The sequence below is a fragment of the Eleutherodactylus coqui genome, chromosome 2 (assembly GCF_035609145.1).
Source record: "Eleutherodactylus coqui strain aEleCoq1 chromosome 2, aEleCoq1.hap1, whole genome shotgun sequence".
Lineage (NCBI taxonomy): Eukaryota > Metazoa > Chordata > Amphibia > Anura > Eleutherodactylidae > Eleutherodactylus > Eleutherodactylus coqui.
The window spans coordinates 65429820-65447365 of record NC_089838.1 but is presented as its reverse complement, the minus strand read 5'-3'; the positions used below and the strand labels follow the sequence as shown (position 1 = coordinate 65447365).

Genomic DNA, 17546 nt, shown 5'->3' with positions numbered 1-17546 from the left:
CAGGCGGGTGCGCTTATCCGTGATGATTCCCCCAGCCGCACTAAACACCCTCTCTGACAAGACGCTAGCCGCAGGACAAGCAAGCACCTCCAGGGCATACAGCGCGAGTTCAGGCCACGTGTCCAGCTTCGACACCCAGTAGTTGTAGGGGGCAGAGGCGTCACGGAGGACGGCTATGTACTCCCTCACCATCCTTTTACAGTGCTCCCGCCAACTCAGCCTTGACTGGGGATCGGTGACACAGTCTTGCTGGGGAGCCATACAGCTGGCAAAGGCCTTGGAGAATGTTCCCCTGCCTGCGCTGTACATGCTGCCTGATTTCTGCGCCTCCCCTGCTACCTGGCCATCGGAACTGCACCTTCTGCCACTAGCGCTGTCGGATGGGAATTTTACCATCAGTTTGTCCGCCAGGGTCCTGTGGTATAGCATCACTCTCGAACCCCTTTCCTCTTCGGGTATGAGAATAGAAAGGTTCTCCTTATACCATGGGTCAAGCAGTGTGTACACCCAGTAATCCGTAGTGGCCAGGATCACGAGAAAGGCATCCTAACATGAAGTCCGCCATGTGTGCCAGGGTACCTGTACGCAACACATGGCTGTCCTCACTAGGAAGATCACTTTCAGGATCCTCCTCCTCCTCCTCAGGCCATACAAGCTGAAAGGATGACAGGCAAGCAGCATGGGTACCCTCAGCAGTGGGCCAAGCTGTCTCTTCCCCCTCCTCCTCATGCTCCTCCCCCTCCTCCTCCTCCTCCTCCTCAACGCGCTGAGATATAGACATGAGGGTTCTCTGTCTATCCAGTGACATACTGTCTTCCCCCGCCTCCGTTTCCGAGCGCAAAGCGTCTGCCTTTATGCTTTGCACTTGGAAACTTCTCAAGAGGCATAGCAGAGGAATGGTGACGCTAATGATTGCAGCATCGCCGCTCACCATCTGGGTAAATTCCTCAAAGTTTCCAAGGACCTGGCAGATGTCTGCCAACCAGGCCCACTCTTCTGTAAAGAATTGAGGAGGCTGACTCCCACTACGCCGCCCATGTTGGAGTTGGTATTCCACTATAGCTCTACGCTGCTCATAGAGCCTGGCCAACATGTGGAGCGTAGAGTTCCACCGAGTGGGCACGTCGCATAGCAGTCGGTGCACTGGCAGATTAAACCGATGTTGCAGGGTCGGCAGGGTGGCAGCGTCCGTCTTGGACTTGCGGAAATGTGCGCTGAGCCGGCGCACCTTTCCGAGCAGGTCTGACAAGCGTGGGTAGCTTTTCAGAAAGCGCTGAACCACCAAATTAAAGACATGGGCCAGGCATGGCACGTGCGTGAGGCTGCCGAGCTGCAGAGCCGCCACCAGGTTATGGCCGTTGTCACACACGACCATGCCCGGTTGGAGGCTCAGCGGCGAAAGCCAGCGGTCGGTCTGCTCTGGGGCCCGCAATTCTGGGGGTGGGTAGGACCTGAGCGGTCCCAGGCTCTGACTCGGTCCCAGCCTCCACTAAATTCACCCACTGTGCTTGTCCACGTGTCCGTTGTTAAGTGGACCTTGGCAGTAACCGCGTTGGTGAGGGCGCGTACAATGTTGCGGGAGACGTGGTCGTGCAGGGCTGGGACGGCACATCGGAAAAAGTAGTGGCGACTAGGAACCGAGTAGCGCGGGGCCGCCGCCGCCATCATGTTTTTGAAAGCCTCCGTTTCCACAAGCCTATACGGCAGCATCTCCAGGCTGATCAATTTGGCTATGTACACGTTTAACGCTTGAGCGTGCGGGTGCGTGGCGGCGTACTTGCGCTTGCGCTCAAACAGTTGCGCTAGCGACGTCTGTACGCTGCGCTGAGAGACATTGCTGGATGGGGCCGAGGACAGCGGAGGTGAGGGTGTGGGTGCAGGCCGGGAGACGGTAGTGCCTGTGTCCTGAGAGGGGGGTTGGATCTCAGTGGCAGGTTGGGGCACAAGGGGAGAGGCAGTGGTGCAAACCAGAGGCGGTGAACGGCCTTCATCCCACCTTGTGGGGTGCTTGGCCATCATATGTCTGCGCATGCTGGTGGTGGTGAGGCTGGTGGTGGTGGCTCCACGGCTGATCTTGGCGCGACAAACCTTGCACACCACAGTTCGTCGGTCGTCTGCACTCTCAGTGAAAAACTGCCACACCTTTGAGCACCTCGGCCTCTGCAGGGTGGCATGGTGCGAGGGGGCGCTTTGGGAAACAGTTGGTGGATTATTCGGTCTGGCCCTGCCTCTACCCCTGGCCACCGCACTGCCTCTTCCAACCTGCCCTGCTGCTGCACTTGCCTCCCCATCTGAAGACCTGTCCTCAGTAGGCTTAGCAAACCAGGTGGGGTCAGTCACCTCATCGTCCAGCTGTTCTTCCTCCGAATCCTCTGTGCGCTCCTCCCTCGGACTTACTGCCCTTACTACTACCTCACTGATAGACAACTGTGTCTCATCGTCATCGTCCTCCTCACCCACTGAAAGCTCTTGAGACAGTTGCCGGAAGTCCCCAGCCTCATCCCCCAGACCCCGGGAACTTTCCAAAGGTTGGGCATCGGTCACGACAAACTCCTCCGGTGGGAGAGGAAGCATTGCTGCCCATTCTGGGCAGGGGCCCGAGAACAGTTCCTGGGAGTCTGCCTGCTTCTCAGAATGTGTCCTTGTAATGGAGTGACAAGGCTGGAAGGAAGGAGGAGCAGCAGCCAGAGGATTCAGAGTTGCAGCAGTGGACGGCGTAGAAGTCTGTGTGGTCGATAGATTGCTGGATGCACTTTCTGCCATCCACGACAGGACCTGCTCACACTGCTCATGTTCTAATAAAGGTCTACTGCGTGGACCCATTAATTGTGAGATGAATCTGGGGACCCCTGAAATTTGCCTCTCTCCTAATCCTGCAGCAGTCGGCTGCGATACACTTGGATCAGGAGCTCGGCCTGTGCCCACACCCTGACTTGGGCCTCCGCGTCCTCGCCCGCGTCCACGTCCTCTAGGCCTACCCCTACCCCTCAGCATGGTGTATTACGAGTAGAGCAGAAACAGAATGCTGTAATTAAATGTGCCGCTTATTGGCCTGTGGTTGGAGGCTGACTTAACTTACGGAACGCACAGCAGAGCCAGGAAACAATTTTGCGCACGCCTGCACTGTGACGTAGGTGCGTATGACTCAGCTAGTGGAATTCACAGCGCAGAAGCAGTCAAGTGGCCAAAGGCCACTAGTAGGCCTTAAGTATTTTGCTTCTATCTTTTTAAATGCTGAGCTGATACAGCAGACAGATACTGTAGGCAGCGTATATTATGTATACTGTTTCCCTCTGGCGGGATGACGGCGGTGATGTAACGGAGACAGCAGAGCCAGGAAACAATTTTGTGCACGCCTGCACTGTGATGTAGGTGCGTATCACTCAGCTAGTGGAATTCACAGCGCAGAAGCAGTCAAGTGGCCAAAGGCAACTAGTAGGCCTTAAGTATTTTGCTTCTATTTTTTAAAATGCTGAGCTAATACAGCAGACAGATACTGTAGGCAGCGTATATTATGTATACTGTTTCCCTCTGGCGGGATGACCGCGGTGATGCAACGGAGACAGCAGAGCCAGGAAACAATTTTGCGCACGCCTGCACTGTGACGTAGGTGCGTATGACTCAGCTAGTGGAATTCACAGCGCAGAAGCAGTCAAGTGGCCAAAGGCCACTAGTAGGCCTTAAGTATTTTGCTTCTATTTTTTTAAATGCTGAGCTGATACAGCAGACAGATACTGTAGGCAGCGTAAGTCTTAGAAGATTGGAAAAGGGCAAATGTTGTCCCTATCTTTAAAAAAGGGAAGAAAGTGGATCCAGGAAACTACAGGCCTGTGAGCCTGACTTCTATACCAGGAAAGATCTTTCAACAAATTATTAAACAGCATGTATACAATTACTTGGATAAAAATGGAGTAATTAACCCCAGGCAGCATGGGTTTGTAACAAACAAGTCATGGCAGACAAATCTAATTTCCTTCTATGACAGAATCTCTGACTGGGTTGATCAGGGGAATGCGGTAGATATAGTATATCTTCACTTTAGTAAAGAGTTTGACAAAGAATCTCATACCATACTTAGTGGGGGAAGAATGTATCAAGTGGGGTACCACAAGGCTCTGTCCTAGGTCCAGTGTTGTTCAACATTTTTATAAGTTATTTGGAGGAGGGAATTGAGGGGATCTAATCGAATTTGCAGATGACACAAAGCTAGGAGTGATAGCTAACACTAGGGAAAAGAGAGAGCATTCAAAAAGATTCAGAAAAGCTTGAACAGTGGGCAGCGACTAACAGAATGGTATTTAACAAGGAGAAATGCAAAGTCCTACATCTGGCCAAGAAAAAGTAAAAAAAAAAAACACACAGAATGGGAGGCATTGGACTAAGCAGCAGCACATATGAAAAAGACCTGGGTATACTAATTGATCATAGACTGAACATGAGTCAACAATGTGATGCAGCAGCCAAAAAGGCAAACACGATTCTGGAATGTATTAAGAGAACTAGAGAGTCTAGATCACGTGAGGTAATTATCCCCCTCTACTCTTCCTTAGTCAGACCTCATCTAAAATACTGTGCCCAGTTCTGGGCACCCCTTTTTAAAAAAGACATCCACAAAACTGGAGCAAGTTCAGAGAAGAGTTATCAAAATGGTGGGCGGTCTGCAATTATGTCCTATGAAGAATGGTTAAACGTTCTGGCAATGTTACGCTTGCGAAAAAGAATGCTGAGAGGAGACTTAATAGCTGTCTACAAATATCTGAAGGGCTGTCACAGTGCAGAGGGATCAGCCCTATTCTAATTTGCACAAGGAAAGACTAGAAGCAATTGGATGAAACTGAAAGGGAGGAGACACAAATTAGATATTAGAAAAAACTTTCTGACAATGAGAGTGATCAATGAGTGGAACAGGTTACCATGAAAGGTGATGAGTTCTCCATCAATGGAAGTGTTGAAACAAAGGCTGGACAACTATCTGTCTGGGATGATTTAGTGAATTCTGCACTGAGCAGGGGATTGGACCAGATGACCCTGGAGGTCCCTTTCAACTCTACCATTCTATGATTCTGTGATACAAAGTGCATGCAGATGTTTTTCATGGAGAGATTTGAACGTAAGACTCCAACACTGCAAGGAAGCAGTCCTAAAGCCTTAGCCACCATGCTTGTTCTTCCTTCTTCTAATTTCCTCTTAATCATCCTCCTCCAATGGAGAAGAAAAAGAAAGTGAGGGCTAAGAACAACAATAAGAATAAAAAGAAGTAGTATAAGAAGGAAGAGAAAGGGAAGAAAGAAATGAATGATAATAACATTTTCTTTCTTTCTCCTCCTTCTTTTTCTCCTTCTCCTCTGAAGAAGAAGCAGCAGGTGGAAGGAAGAAGCTTAGTGGATCAGTGACTAGCACTGTTGTCGTGTAGTGCTGGTGTTCAACGTTCATATCTTATTATGAGCAACATCTACAAGGAGTTTGTAACTTCTCTTTGCGTTTATTATTATTCTTCTCTATCTTCTCTAGAGAAAGGAGGAAAAGGGAAAGGGCTGCCTCAGTTGTTAGCACTCCTGCCTTTCACTGCTAGTGCTGTAGGCTCAAATAAGTCCAAGGGCAACATCTAGATATTGATATTACGTTCTCTGTGTTTATTCTTCCTGTACTTCTCCTCTGGAACAGATTGGCTCATTTGTTAGCTCTGCTGCTTTGCAAGGCTCAAATTCTGGGTCCAAATTTGTCCAAAATCAACATCTGGATGTTGTTTTTATGTTCTCTCTGTATCTATTCTTCCTGCTCTACTCCTCCTCTTTAGCAGAAATGACAGGTATGATGGCTCAGTTGTTAGAACTGCTGCTTTGCAGTGCTGCACCCTTGGTGTGGATTTTGACTCAAAATCCTCTGAAAAGCCAGAGCTGACTTCAGCCTGCTCTGCACTCCTCTCACCTCCCAATACCGCTCTAGCGCACATTGACAACTGCTACTGAGCCCAGCCGCAGCTGTTCATGTGATGCACCAGTCATGTGATGCCACTTCTGGCAGCAGAGGCCAGCAGCAGTTGTCTACGTACGCTACTGCACCCAGAGCAGTTTTTGATAAAATTATGTGGATTTTGCCACAGAATTTTCTGCTGCGGAAAATCCAGAGCATTCACGTTACATGTGAACATACCCGTAATAGTCTCCTATTTACTCGCTAACTTCTGGCTCTGGCATGTTTTGTTTTAAAAAACACATTGAAAACTGTTTTTGGTGTATTTTTTTCACGCGATATCGCTGCATCTTTTTAACGTGAATGTCAATGGGACTTCCTAATGTTAAAAATTTGAGATGAGCGAGTGTACTCGTCCGAGCTTGATACTCGTTCGAGTATTAGGGTGTTCGAGATGCTCGTTACTCGAGACGAGCACCACGCGATGTTCGAGTTACTTTCACTTTCATCTCTGAGACATTTGCGTGCTTTTCTGGCCAATAGAAAGACATGGAAGGCATTACAACTTCCTCCTGTGATGTTCCAGCCCTATACCACCCCCCTACAGTGAGTGGCTGGGGAGCTCAGGTGACACCCGAGTATTAAAATCTGACCCGCCCGCTGCTCGCCTCAGATGCATTCTGACAGAGATCAGCGAAAGTGCTGCTGATGCTGCTGCTGCTATAGGGAGAGCGTTAGGAGTTATATTAGGCTTCAAGAACCCCAACGGTCCTTCTTAGGGCCACATCTGACCGTGTGCAGTACTGTTGAGGCTGCTGTGAGCAATGTTGCACATTTTTTTTTTTCTTTGTATATCGGGCGTGCAGACCATTGCGTCCTCAGTCTGCAGTCATTGTACAGAGTATAGGGCCAGTACTGATGAGGCAGGGACAGTGGTACAGGGAAAGAGATATACAGGCTATATAGGCAGTGGGCTTTTTCAAAAAAATTGGGGAAAAATACTATATTTGGGCTGCCTGTGACCGTCTTCAGTGTATTGCGTGTCTGCTGGGGGTAGTAGTCCTAATTAATACGCAGCTAAGCATTACAGCAGGCTTGCACAAAATTGTTTCCTGGCTCTGCTGTCTCTGTTAGCAGAGGGAAACAGTATACATAATATAATATAATATACGAACGATGTTCGGGGGTCCCGCACGGCCCCCCCGTGGTGAGATCAGGGAGGCCGTGCAGGTGTCATGGAAGCCGGGGGCCTTTTGAAAGGCCCCAGGGCTGCTTTAGCAGACTGCCTATCAAGCCATCTTCGCTTTTTTATTTTGATTTTTTTATTATAGGTTTTTTTTAATAACTAATAAAACTATTTAAAACTCATTTTTACATGAACTTGCAATGGTTTGATTACACTGCTGCCGTGATGCTATTGCAGGGGACAGTGCAGGACCCCCAAGCATCAATCAGGGTATTAAAATGATGCTGTCAGAATTGATGGCAGCATATAAAGGGTTACAGCTCTGACCAGTGGCGCTGCTGATTGGAGATGTTGCAAGCAGGTGACAGCTGGCATCCGCATTGTATGGAGTGGGATTGATCCACGATACCCATCCATTCATACTCTAAATGTCCAGGACATAAATACACACCCTGTATCGTTAAGGGGTTAAATAGACACTTGTGATTTTTTTTTTATGTAGATACCCCCCAGTATATGCAAGTCAATTAGCATTATCTTGTTTAGTTATCCCTTTCTATTTGAAAACGTCTCTTCAGTTGGTAATCTCATGATGCCCCCTTGTGAATTACTTGCCTTTCTATTATTTGAAAGGGTCACCAGAGCTCTGTCACCAAAACGTCCTGTATGATGAAATTACATAGTGTATGCAAGTAAGGAAGATGTAAAAATACCTCTGCAGTGCCACCTATTGGATGGCAGCATTCCTTCAAATCAAAGTGAATTTTTAACAAGTCTTAATAATAATTGTGAATAGGAAACCAAGCTGGAAAACCATACACATACAGTTGTTTCGGGGTGTTTGCCCCTCATCATTGTGCAACAGGCTTCTGGAGATTTATTTTTCCATCTTCCTTATTTGCATAAATTACCCAGAGGAGCTAGCATGGCCTTAAAAGCTTCCTTACTCACCTTTTAGGTGTCCCCATACCCCTTTCGGCTGCTCTCATTGAGGAGAGACTATGCCACCCCCAACTCACTCACCCCCTAGGTGTCTCCACATACTTTTTGAGTGCTCTCCTTAAGAAGGCACAACACCGCTCCTGACCTACATGCAGTGTATGACACATAGTTATCAAGTCTGTGTCTGTGGTGAAGGGACTCTTATTACAGTTACTACTGATGATTTAGAGGCTCCTGTCATACAGTTATAGTAGAGGAGATCCCAGTTCATCTTCCATGACTGTATACTTATGATCTATAGCTAATTTAGATAATGTAGAGGTTAATGATAATTACACTTGTCCTCCCAGCAGGCAGAGATAGTACTATGGCTAGCTGGTCATGCAGGGAGAAATCTATAAATGAAGATGTTGCCTGATAAATTAGACAGGAAGCTGCACTGCATGAAAGTGACTGCAATATACATAGGAGATCTCCAGAGTATGACAGACAATAAGGTGAGGGGTGCAGGAATGGAAAAATGTGTTTTTACTGAAGTGCCTATTTAAACCACACAGTAAGAAAAAATAGGAAAAATTGTGGAAAATATTTCTTGTCCTGCAAATAAGAAGCATACATTCAGCAACAGTGAAAGAAAAATAAAAATGTTATGGCTCTCGGAATGTACCGCATAAAAATATTACTTTTCATTGAAATGTGCCAAAGAAAAGTTATATGACTCATAAAATTGTGCCACTGGAAAGTGCACCTTGTCCCGCAAAAAAACAAGCCCTTTTATAGCTATGTATATTAAAAAAATAAAATGTTATGGCTATTGAAATGTGATGAAGAAAAAAGAAATAAAAATATGCTTTGAAGTTAAGGCCCAAAATAAGCCATTCCTGAAGGAGTTAACAAAAAATAAATCCTGCTATTAAGTATTAAATATATCAAATAAACTGTCATGTTTTTAGAAGCGTTCTAAAGAGTTTTCTATGATGATTTGTATAAAAATGGCCCATATAATTGGCCTTTCATCCTATTATATCATTGTCTCCTAATTAATAATACAGCGATGTTATTAAAATAAGTTACTAAGTATTTGAATATTAAAAAAATTGATCTATTTAAAATTTGATCTTTTTATGTTCTTCCTGCAGTTCTGTTCAAAAAGAAGATGAAGATTATGAAGATGCACCATCTAACAAAACATGGCTGTTGACAAGAAAATTCCATGATAATGACGTTACTTCTATTCTAAATGGACTTTTAAAGGGTTATGACAACAAGCTCAGGCCTGATATTGGAGGTATAAAGCATGCAGCATACTATTTAACAACTAATATAGTGGTGCTTGAAAGTTTGTGAACCATTCCAAATTTACAGAGTGCTAAGATAGCAGAAATGTAGTCCTAAACTTTCACTCATGACCTGAAGGTTGCAAGTTCAATTCCCGCTTGGTTCAGGTAGCCGGCTCTAAGTCGGGGGGGGGGGGGGGGGGGGGGGGATAAATAAATTACTTGAAAGTGCTGTGGAATAAGTTGGCACTTTACAAATAACAAGATTTTTTTATTAATATTTGACATAAAAGTACAAAAGTCCTAAAAGTAGATAAAGAGAAACAAATAAGTCAAAAATATTAGACTTGGTTATTTATTTATTGAGGAAAATCATCCATTGTTACATGTCTCTGAGTGGCAAAAGTATGTGAAACTTTAGGATTAACAGATAATTTGAAGGTGAAATAAGAGTCAAATGTTTTCAATTGATGGGATGACAATCAGGTGTGAGTGGGTGACCCATTTTATTTAAATAACAGGGATCTATTAAAGTCTGATCTTCATAACAATTTTTTGTATAAGTGTGTCACAACACGAACAAAGGAGATTTCTGAGGACCTCAGAAGAAGAGTTGTTGATGCTCATCTGGTTGGAAAAGGATACAAAACCGTCTTTAAAGAGATTGAACTCCACCAATCCATCATCGGGCTGACTGTCTACAAATGAAGGATATTCAAGGTCATTATTTTCCTCCCCATGAGTCGTCAACCAACAAAGATCATGCCAAGTGGAGGCACATGATAGTCTATAAGCCATAAGATCACAACGGAATCCTCTAAGCAATGATAAGCCTATCTCACATTAGCTAATGTTAATGTTTATGAGTCCACCATCAGGAGGACCCTGAACAACAATGGTCTGCATGGCAGGATTACAAGGAGAAAGCTGCTGCTCTTCAAAAGAACATTGCTGCCCACCTGCAGTCTGCTAAAGATCACTTGAACAAGGCAGAAGGCTATTTGAACAATGTTTTGTGAATGGAGAGAAAAAAATACTACATTACAGCATAAAAACATCTGTGAAACACAGTGATGAATGTTGTGGACCTGAAGGACATGAAGTGAGCAGTTCATGGGAGGAAATCCACCAATATAGCACAGTTGAAGCGGTTTGTATTTAGGAATGGGCTAAAATTCCATCAAGCTTTGAAGAACTAATGAATAATTACTGAAAATATTTAGATGTAGTTGTTGGGAGGTCACACCAAATGCTGAAAGTTATGGTTAACATACTTTGCCACTCAGACATGTGATATTAGAACATTTTCCCCAATAAATAAATGACCAAATTCAATATTTTTGACTCATGTTTTTGATGTGGAGTCTCTTTTTGTACTTTTAGGACTTGAGTGAAAATCTGATGTAGTTTTAGATCAAATATAAGCAGGCATATTAAAAGGGTTCTCAAACTTTCAAACACCAATGCATATTTAATTTTTTTTTAAAGTACTAGGTCATATAATACATCCCACTACTTGTGCTCAGTATATTATTTTCTCTTGTCTCTTTATATTGATTACATTTGATGGACTGTATATAGATAACTCAATATAAAAGCAAGCTAGAATATCATAGAATTTCTAAAGAAATCTAAAAATATACAAACAAGGCCACTTCAACAGTAGCAGCTATCTTCACTTCTGTGCCCGGGGCTCTGTTCAGGTCCTCTGGTGCAGATCAGAAACTAAATGCCAGACAAAATAGCACAGAATGATGCATTACTTTGTGCTGGGAAATGCCAGAGGGCTGGAAGACTGTATTATATTAAATCGGTCCATTTTGAAGTGTTTGTTTTCATTATAAGACAGATCTTGTGTTCTTACATCAGAGCAGGAATATGAAATGTGAATTGTGAACCCAGTCGGAGAAAGCTAATGCTTATTATGATGTCTTTAGTCTTGTCCCTCTCTCTTGGCCATCAATTATCAGTAGAGATGAGTTAACCTTTGAAAAGTTTGGTTGGTTCGCAGAATTTCTGTTCAGTCCAAATTCAACTGGAACTTCACCAGTACCTCTAAAATGTGGGGGTGGTGTGGCTCATTGGTTAGCACTGTTGCCTTGCAGTGTTGGGATCCTAGGTTCAGATCTGACCAAGAACAATATCTCCATGGTGTTTATATGTTTTCCCTATGTTTCATAATAATTGCCTTTATTTAGATCACACAGCACTTTTATATCACTTGATATTTTCTGTTCTCATTGAGGCTTGCATTCTATATTTACATATTGGTATGTTTTTGTAGTGTGGAAGTAAACATACACCAACACAGGGAGAACATACAAGCTCCAAGCAGATGTTGTCCTTGGTCAGATTTGAACCTACAACCCTAGCACTACAAGGCAACAGTGCTAAACACTGAGCCAGCATGCTTCTTCTTCCTTTCCCTTGATAAATGTATGCAATATATAAATAAAGATTATTATAAAGAAGAAACCCACACAAACACAGGAGAACATGCAATCTCCATGCAGATGTTGTCCTTGGTCAGTTGTGAATCATGGATCCCAGTGCTGCAAGGCAACAGTGCTAGCCACTAAGCCACCATTCCTCCTCCTCCTGTTTGAGTTCAGCATGGACTGAACTTTTAGCAAAATTCAACCCAAAATAGGGTTTGACTGGTTCTGTCTTTTCAACACTAATAGTCAGCCTTACATTGTTTGATATGCAGTAGATTATAAACTTGAATACTTTGTAAGGCACTAAAGAGAGTGAGAGATTTTTCCAAACCCAATACAGAATGATTTGTAAAAGTCAACAGAACTGTTGTATTACACAAGGTAATAATGGCAAGACACTAATACAATTTAAAATAGAGGAAGAGACATTTATTCTATGTCTAATGGTATCAAGAGTTAAAATTAATGATGGAGGAGTGAGAGAAATTAACCTGATGCAAGTAAATTAGCTGACTGAACTTGTGAGTTCAGGAAGCATTTATTTCCTCAATAAGACAAAATTGGCAACAATGGCCTGAAGAAAGGTGTTTTGGCTTATATGTGGCAGGTATGAATTGGCAACACATTTTTCTTTTTCTATAGTCTTGGCCAGTTTGCAACATATACAACTGTATGGTATATAGCTGCATATGACTGGGCTATACATTTAATGTATGTATACACCATGTCTATTCAAATGCAGTATAAATAGAGTCTAAAAAAGGACATTTCATTAAATGGCTCAGAAATGATACAAACTAGTCCAACTGTTCAAAAATATTATGAAATTGGAGGTATCTCATGGAAAAACAAGGTTAAAAGAGTTACAGAAAATAAAAAGAAATGTCAAATTAATATATCGTAAATGTATTACGTAGGATATTTCATTTTAAAGTAATTATGCTTTTTCTTGCTAACAGTAAAGCCAACAGTTATACACACGGACATGTATGTTAACAGTATTGGACCAGTAAATGCCATCAACATGGTGAGTGTCATTTATTTTTTATTTGTAAATAATTCCTTGAATATAATGGAGCTACTATTCCGTTATTAACCCCTTACACGCACATAGTCTCTGACATGTATGCCAAGGGGCATACATGTAAGAGATTATCCTTTTTCTATATCCTAACATACACATATATGATAGTGATTATGCTGTGAGACCACCTGCTAGAGCATGGCTGTTATTAACTGTCACCCACTGTGCTAATATCTGTAATCAGAGAGCACTCTAATCCCGACTATTTAAACCCTTCTGCCCCTGTAATTAAAGGGGTTGTCCCGCGCCGAAACGTTTTTTTTTTTTTCAACCCCCCCCGTTCGGCGCGAGACAACCCCGATGCAGGGGTTAAAAAAGAACACCGGACAGCGCTTACCTTAATCCCCGTGTTCCGGTGACTTCTTACTTACCCGGTGAAGATGGCCGCCGGGATCTTCTACCTCCGTGGACCGCAGCTCTTCTGTGCGGTCCATTGCCGATTCCAGCATCCTGATTGGCTGGAATCGGCACGTGACGGGGCGGAGCTACACGGAGCCCCATTGAGAAGAGCAGAAGACCCGGACTGCGCAAGCGCGTCTAATTTGGCCATTAGACGGCGAAAATTAGACGGCAACCATGGAGACGAGGACGCCAGCAACGGAACAGGTAAGTCAATAACTTCTTATAACTTCTGTATGGCTCATAATTAATGCACAATGTACATTACAAAGTGCATTAATATGGCCATACAGAAGTGTATAGACCCACTTGCTGCCGCGGGACAACCCCTTTAATGCTACTAGAAAAAATGTTTTGCATGGCATTCTGTATTTTCTTGACTTTTTCATTTAATTTTTTTATTCAATGAAAATAATTTATGAAAAATGGTAAACCTTATGTAAGAAATGGTATTTATTTTTTTAGGTCCCATTAGGGAATTTTACTTTTAGGGCTCAGTCACACAGGCGCATCCGAGCGCCGATGCGCCCATCTTCCTGCAGGATTAGACGGCCGCACTGCAGGTGCAGAGAAAGAACACATGACTGGCTCCATTGCCGGTCATATGTTCTTTCTTCCGGTGCTGCGGAGAGTTGTCCGCACCTGCAGTGGTGGTCAGATGATGGTGACAGAAAATATGCATCATTTTTTTCTTTTTTGCATTTTTTAAAAGTAGTGTGTACTAAGCGATAAAAAAGAGTTAATGTAAATCTATGTATCTATTTACATAGCCATCTTTTTCACAGCCATCTTTTAAAAAATGCAAAATAACTAGAGATGAGCGAACGTACTCGTCCGAGCTTGATATTCGTGCGAATATTAGGGTGTTCGGGATGCTCGTTACTCGTGACGAGCACCACGCGGTGTTCCGGTTACTTTCAGTTTCCTCTCTGAGACGTTAGCGCGCTTTTCTGGCCAATTGAAAGACAGGGAAGGCATTACAACTTCCCCCTGTGACGTTCAATCCCTATACCACCCCCCTGCTGTGAGTGGCTGGGGAGATCTGATGTCACCCAAGTATAAAAATCGGCCCCTCCCGCGGCTCGCCACACATGCCTTGTGAGTTAGCTGAGGGACAGTGCTGTTCTATTGGAGTTGCTGTAGGGAGAGTGTTTGTAGTGAGTGTAGGCTTCAAGAACCCCAACGGTCCTTCTTAGGGCCACATCTACATGTGTGCAGGCTGCTGTTAGCAGTGGAGAAATTTTTTTTTCTTCTCAAAATCGGCAGTGCAGAGCATTGCACCCGGCATTAGGGACAGAAGAGGTGCTTAGGCAGGGAGAGTGTTAGGAGTGAGTGTAGCCTTCAAGAACCTCAACGGTCCTTTCTAGGGCCACATTTAACTGTGTGGAGTACTGTGCAGGCTGCTGTTAGCTGTGTTGCTTTTTTTTTTTTTTCTCAAAATCGGCGGTGCAGAGCATTGCACCTGGCATTAGGGACAGAAGTGGTGCTTAGGCAGGGAGAGTGTTAGGAGTGAGTGTAGCCTTCAAGAACCTCAACGGTCCTTTCTAGGGCCACATTTAACTGTGTGGAGTACTGTGCAGGCTGCTGTTAGCTGTGTTGCTTTTTTTTTTCTCAAAATCGGCGGTGCAGAGCATTGCACCCTGCATTGATACTACAGGCACAGAATTGTGTAGGCAGGGCCACAACACAGTTATTAGTCATTGAATAGGCACAGTGGGCCTTTCCTTTTAAACAAAAGGGAAAAAAGTATATTTGCCCTGCCTCTGTCAGTCCTAAGGGCTCTGTGTACGTGTGTGCTGCGTGGAGAACGTAAAAAAATCAGACGCAACCAGCTACGGTTGAGTGCAGCCTTGCGCCAATTTCTTTCCTGCCTGGGAAATACCTGCTCTGCCACAGTTAATAACTCTGCAACAGTAAAGTTCTGTGACACTTTTGCAGGGCCGCAACACAGTTATTAAACGTATTATTCATTCACTAGAGGCAGTGGGCCTTTCCTTTTAAACAAAAGGGAAAAAAGTATATTTGCCCTGCCTCTGACAGCCGTCAGGGCTCTGGGTACGTGTGTGCTGCGTGGAGAACGTAAAAAAAATCAGACGCAACCAGCTACGGTTGAGTGCAGCCTTGCGCCAATTTCTTTCCTGCCTGGGAAATACCTGCTCTGCCACAGTTAATAACTCTGCAACAGTAAAGTTCTGTGACACTTTTGCAGGGCCGCAACACAGTTATTAAACTTATTATTCATTCACTAGAGGCAGTGGGCCTTTCCTTTTTAAAAAAAGTTAAAAAATTATATTTGGCCTGCAGGCTTGCGCCAATTAATTTCCTGCCTGTGAAATCAAATCACTGGTAATACAGCATGCTGAGGGGTAGGGGTAGGCCTACAGGACGTGGACGCGGCCGAGGACGCGGAGGGCCAAGTGAGGGTGTGGGCACAGGCCGAGCTCCTGATCCAGGTGTGTCGTAGCCGACTGCTGCGCGATTAGGAGAGAGGCACGTTTCTGGCGTCCCCACATTCATCGCCCAATTAATGGGTCCATGCGGGAGACCTTTATTAGAAAATGAGCAGTGTGAGCAGGTCCTGTCCTGGATGGCAGAAAGTGCTTCGAGCAACCTATCGTCCAGCCACAGTTCTGCGCCGTCCACTGCTGCAAATCCGAATCCTCTGTCTGCTGCTCCTCCTTCCTCCCAGCCTCCTCACTCCACTACAATGACACATGCTCAGGAGCGGGAAGACTCCCAGGAACTGTTCTCGGGCCCCTGCTCAGATTGGGCAGCAGTGGTTCCTCTCCCACCAGAGGAGTTTATCGTCACTGATGCACAACCTTTGGAAAGTTCCCGGGGTCCGGGGGATGAGGCTGGGGACTTCCGCCAACTGTCTCAAGAACTTTCTGTGGGTGAGGAGGACGATGACGATGAGACACAGTTGTCTTGCAGTGAGGTAGTAGTAAGAGCAGTAAGTCCGAGGGAGGAGCGCACAGAGGATTCGGAGGAAGAGCAGCAAGACGATGAGGTGACTGACCCCACCTGGTGTGCAACGCCTACACAGGACAGGTCTTCAGAGGGGGAGGCATGGGCAGCAGCAGGGCAGGTTGCAAGAGGCAGTGTGGTGGCCAGGGGTAGAGGCAGGGCCAGACCGAATAATCCACCAACTGTTTCCCAAAGCGCACCCTCGCGCCATGCCACCCTGCAAAGGCTGAGGTGCTCTAAGGTCTGGCAGTTTTTCACAGAGACGCCTGACGACCGACGAACAGTGGTGTGCAACCTTTGTCGCGCCAAGATCAGCCGGGGAGCCACCACCAACAGCCTCACCACCACCAGCATGCGCAGACATATGATGGCCAAGCACCCCACAAGGTGGGACGAAGGCCGTTCACCGCCTCCGGTTTGCACCGCTGCCTCTCCCCCTGTGCCCCAACCTGCCACTGAGATACAACCCCCCTCTCAGGACACAGGCACTACCGTCTCATGGCCTGCACCCACACCCTCACCTCCGCTGTCCTCGGCCCTATCCAGCAATGTCTCGCACCGCACAGTCCAGCCGTCGCTAGCGCAAGTGTTGGAGCGCAAGCGCAAGTACGCCGCCACGCACCCGCACGCTCAATCGTTAACCGTCCACATAGCCAAATTTATCAGCCTTGAGATGCTGCCGTATAGGGTTGTGGAAACGGAGGCTTTCAAAGCTATGATGGCGGCGGCGGCCCCGCGCTACTCAGTTCCCAGTCGCCACTACTTTTCCCGATGTGCCGTCCCAGCCCTGCACGACCACGTCTCCCGCAACATTGTACGCGCCCTCACCATTGCGGTTAGTGGCAAGGTCCACTTAACTACGGACACGTGGACAAGCACAGGCGGGCAGGGCCACTACATCTCCCTGACGGCACATTGGGTGAATTTAGTGGAGGCTGGGACAGAGTCAGAGCCTGGGACCGCTCACGTCCTACCCACCCCCAGAATTGCGGGCCACAGCTCGGTGGTGGTATGTTCGGCGGTGTATGCTTCCTCCACTAAAGCACCCTCCTCCTCCTCCTCAACCTTTGTCTCGCAATCTAGATGTGTCAGCAGCAGCAGGACGTCGCCAGCAGTCGGTGTCGCGCAGCGTGGCAGCACAGCGGTGGGCAAGCGTCAGCAGGCCGTGCTGAAACTACTCAGCTTAGGAGATAGGAGGCACACGGCCCACGAACTGCTGCAGGGTCTGACAGAGCAGACCGACCGCTGGCTTGCGCCGCTGAGAATCCAACCGGGCATGGTCGTGTGTGACAACGGCCGTAACCTGGTGGCGGCTCTGCAGCTCGGCAGCCTCACGCACG

The 17546-nt window shown here is 45.9% G+C and overlaps 1 protein-coding gene across 1 annotated transcript in view; it reads left to right on the top strand.

Moving 5' to 3' along the window:
- The window catches only part of GABRG2 (gamma-aminobutyric acid type A receptor subunit gamma2), a 142649-nt gene that overhangs the window by 48816 nt on the left and 76287 nt on the right, over positions 1–17546 (top strand). The window contains exons 2-3 of the mRNA XM_066589798.1: positions 9181–9329; positions 12716–12783. Of these exons, the coding sequence (XP_066445895.1) occupies positions 9181–9329; positions 12716–12783 (217 nt within the window). The remainder of the gene's footprint in view (positions 1–9180; positions 9330–12715; positions 12784–17546) is intronic.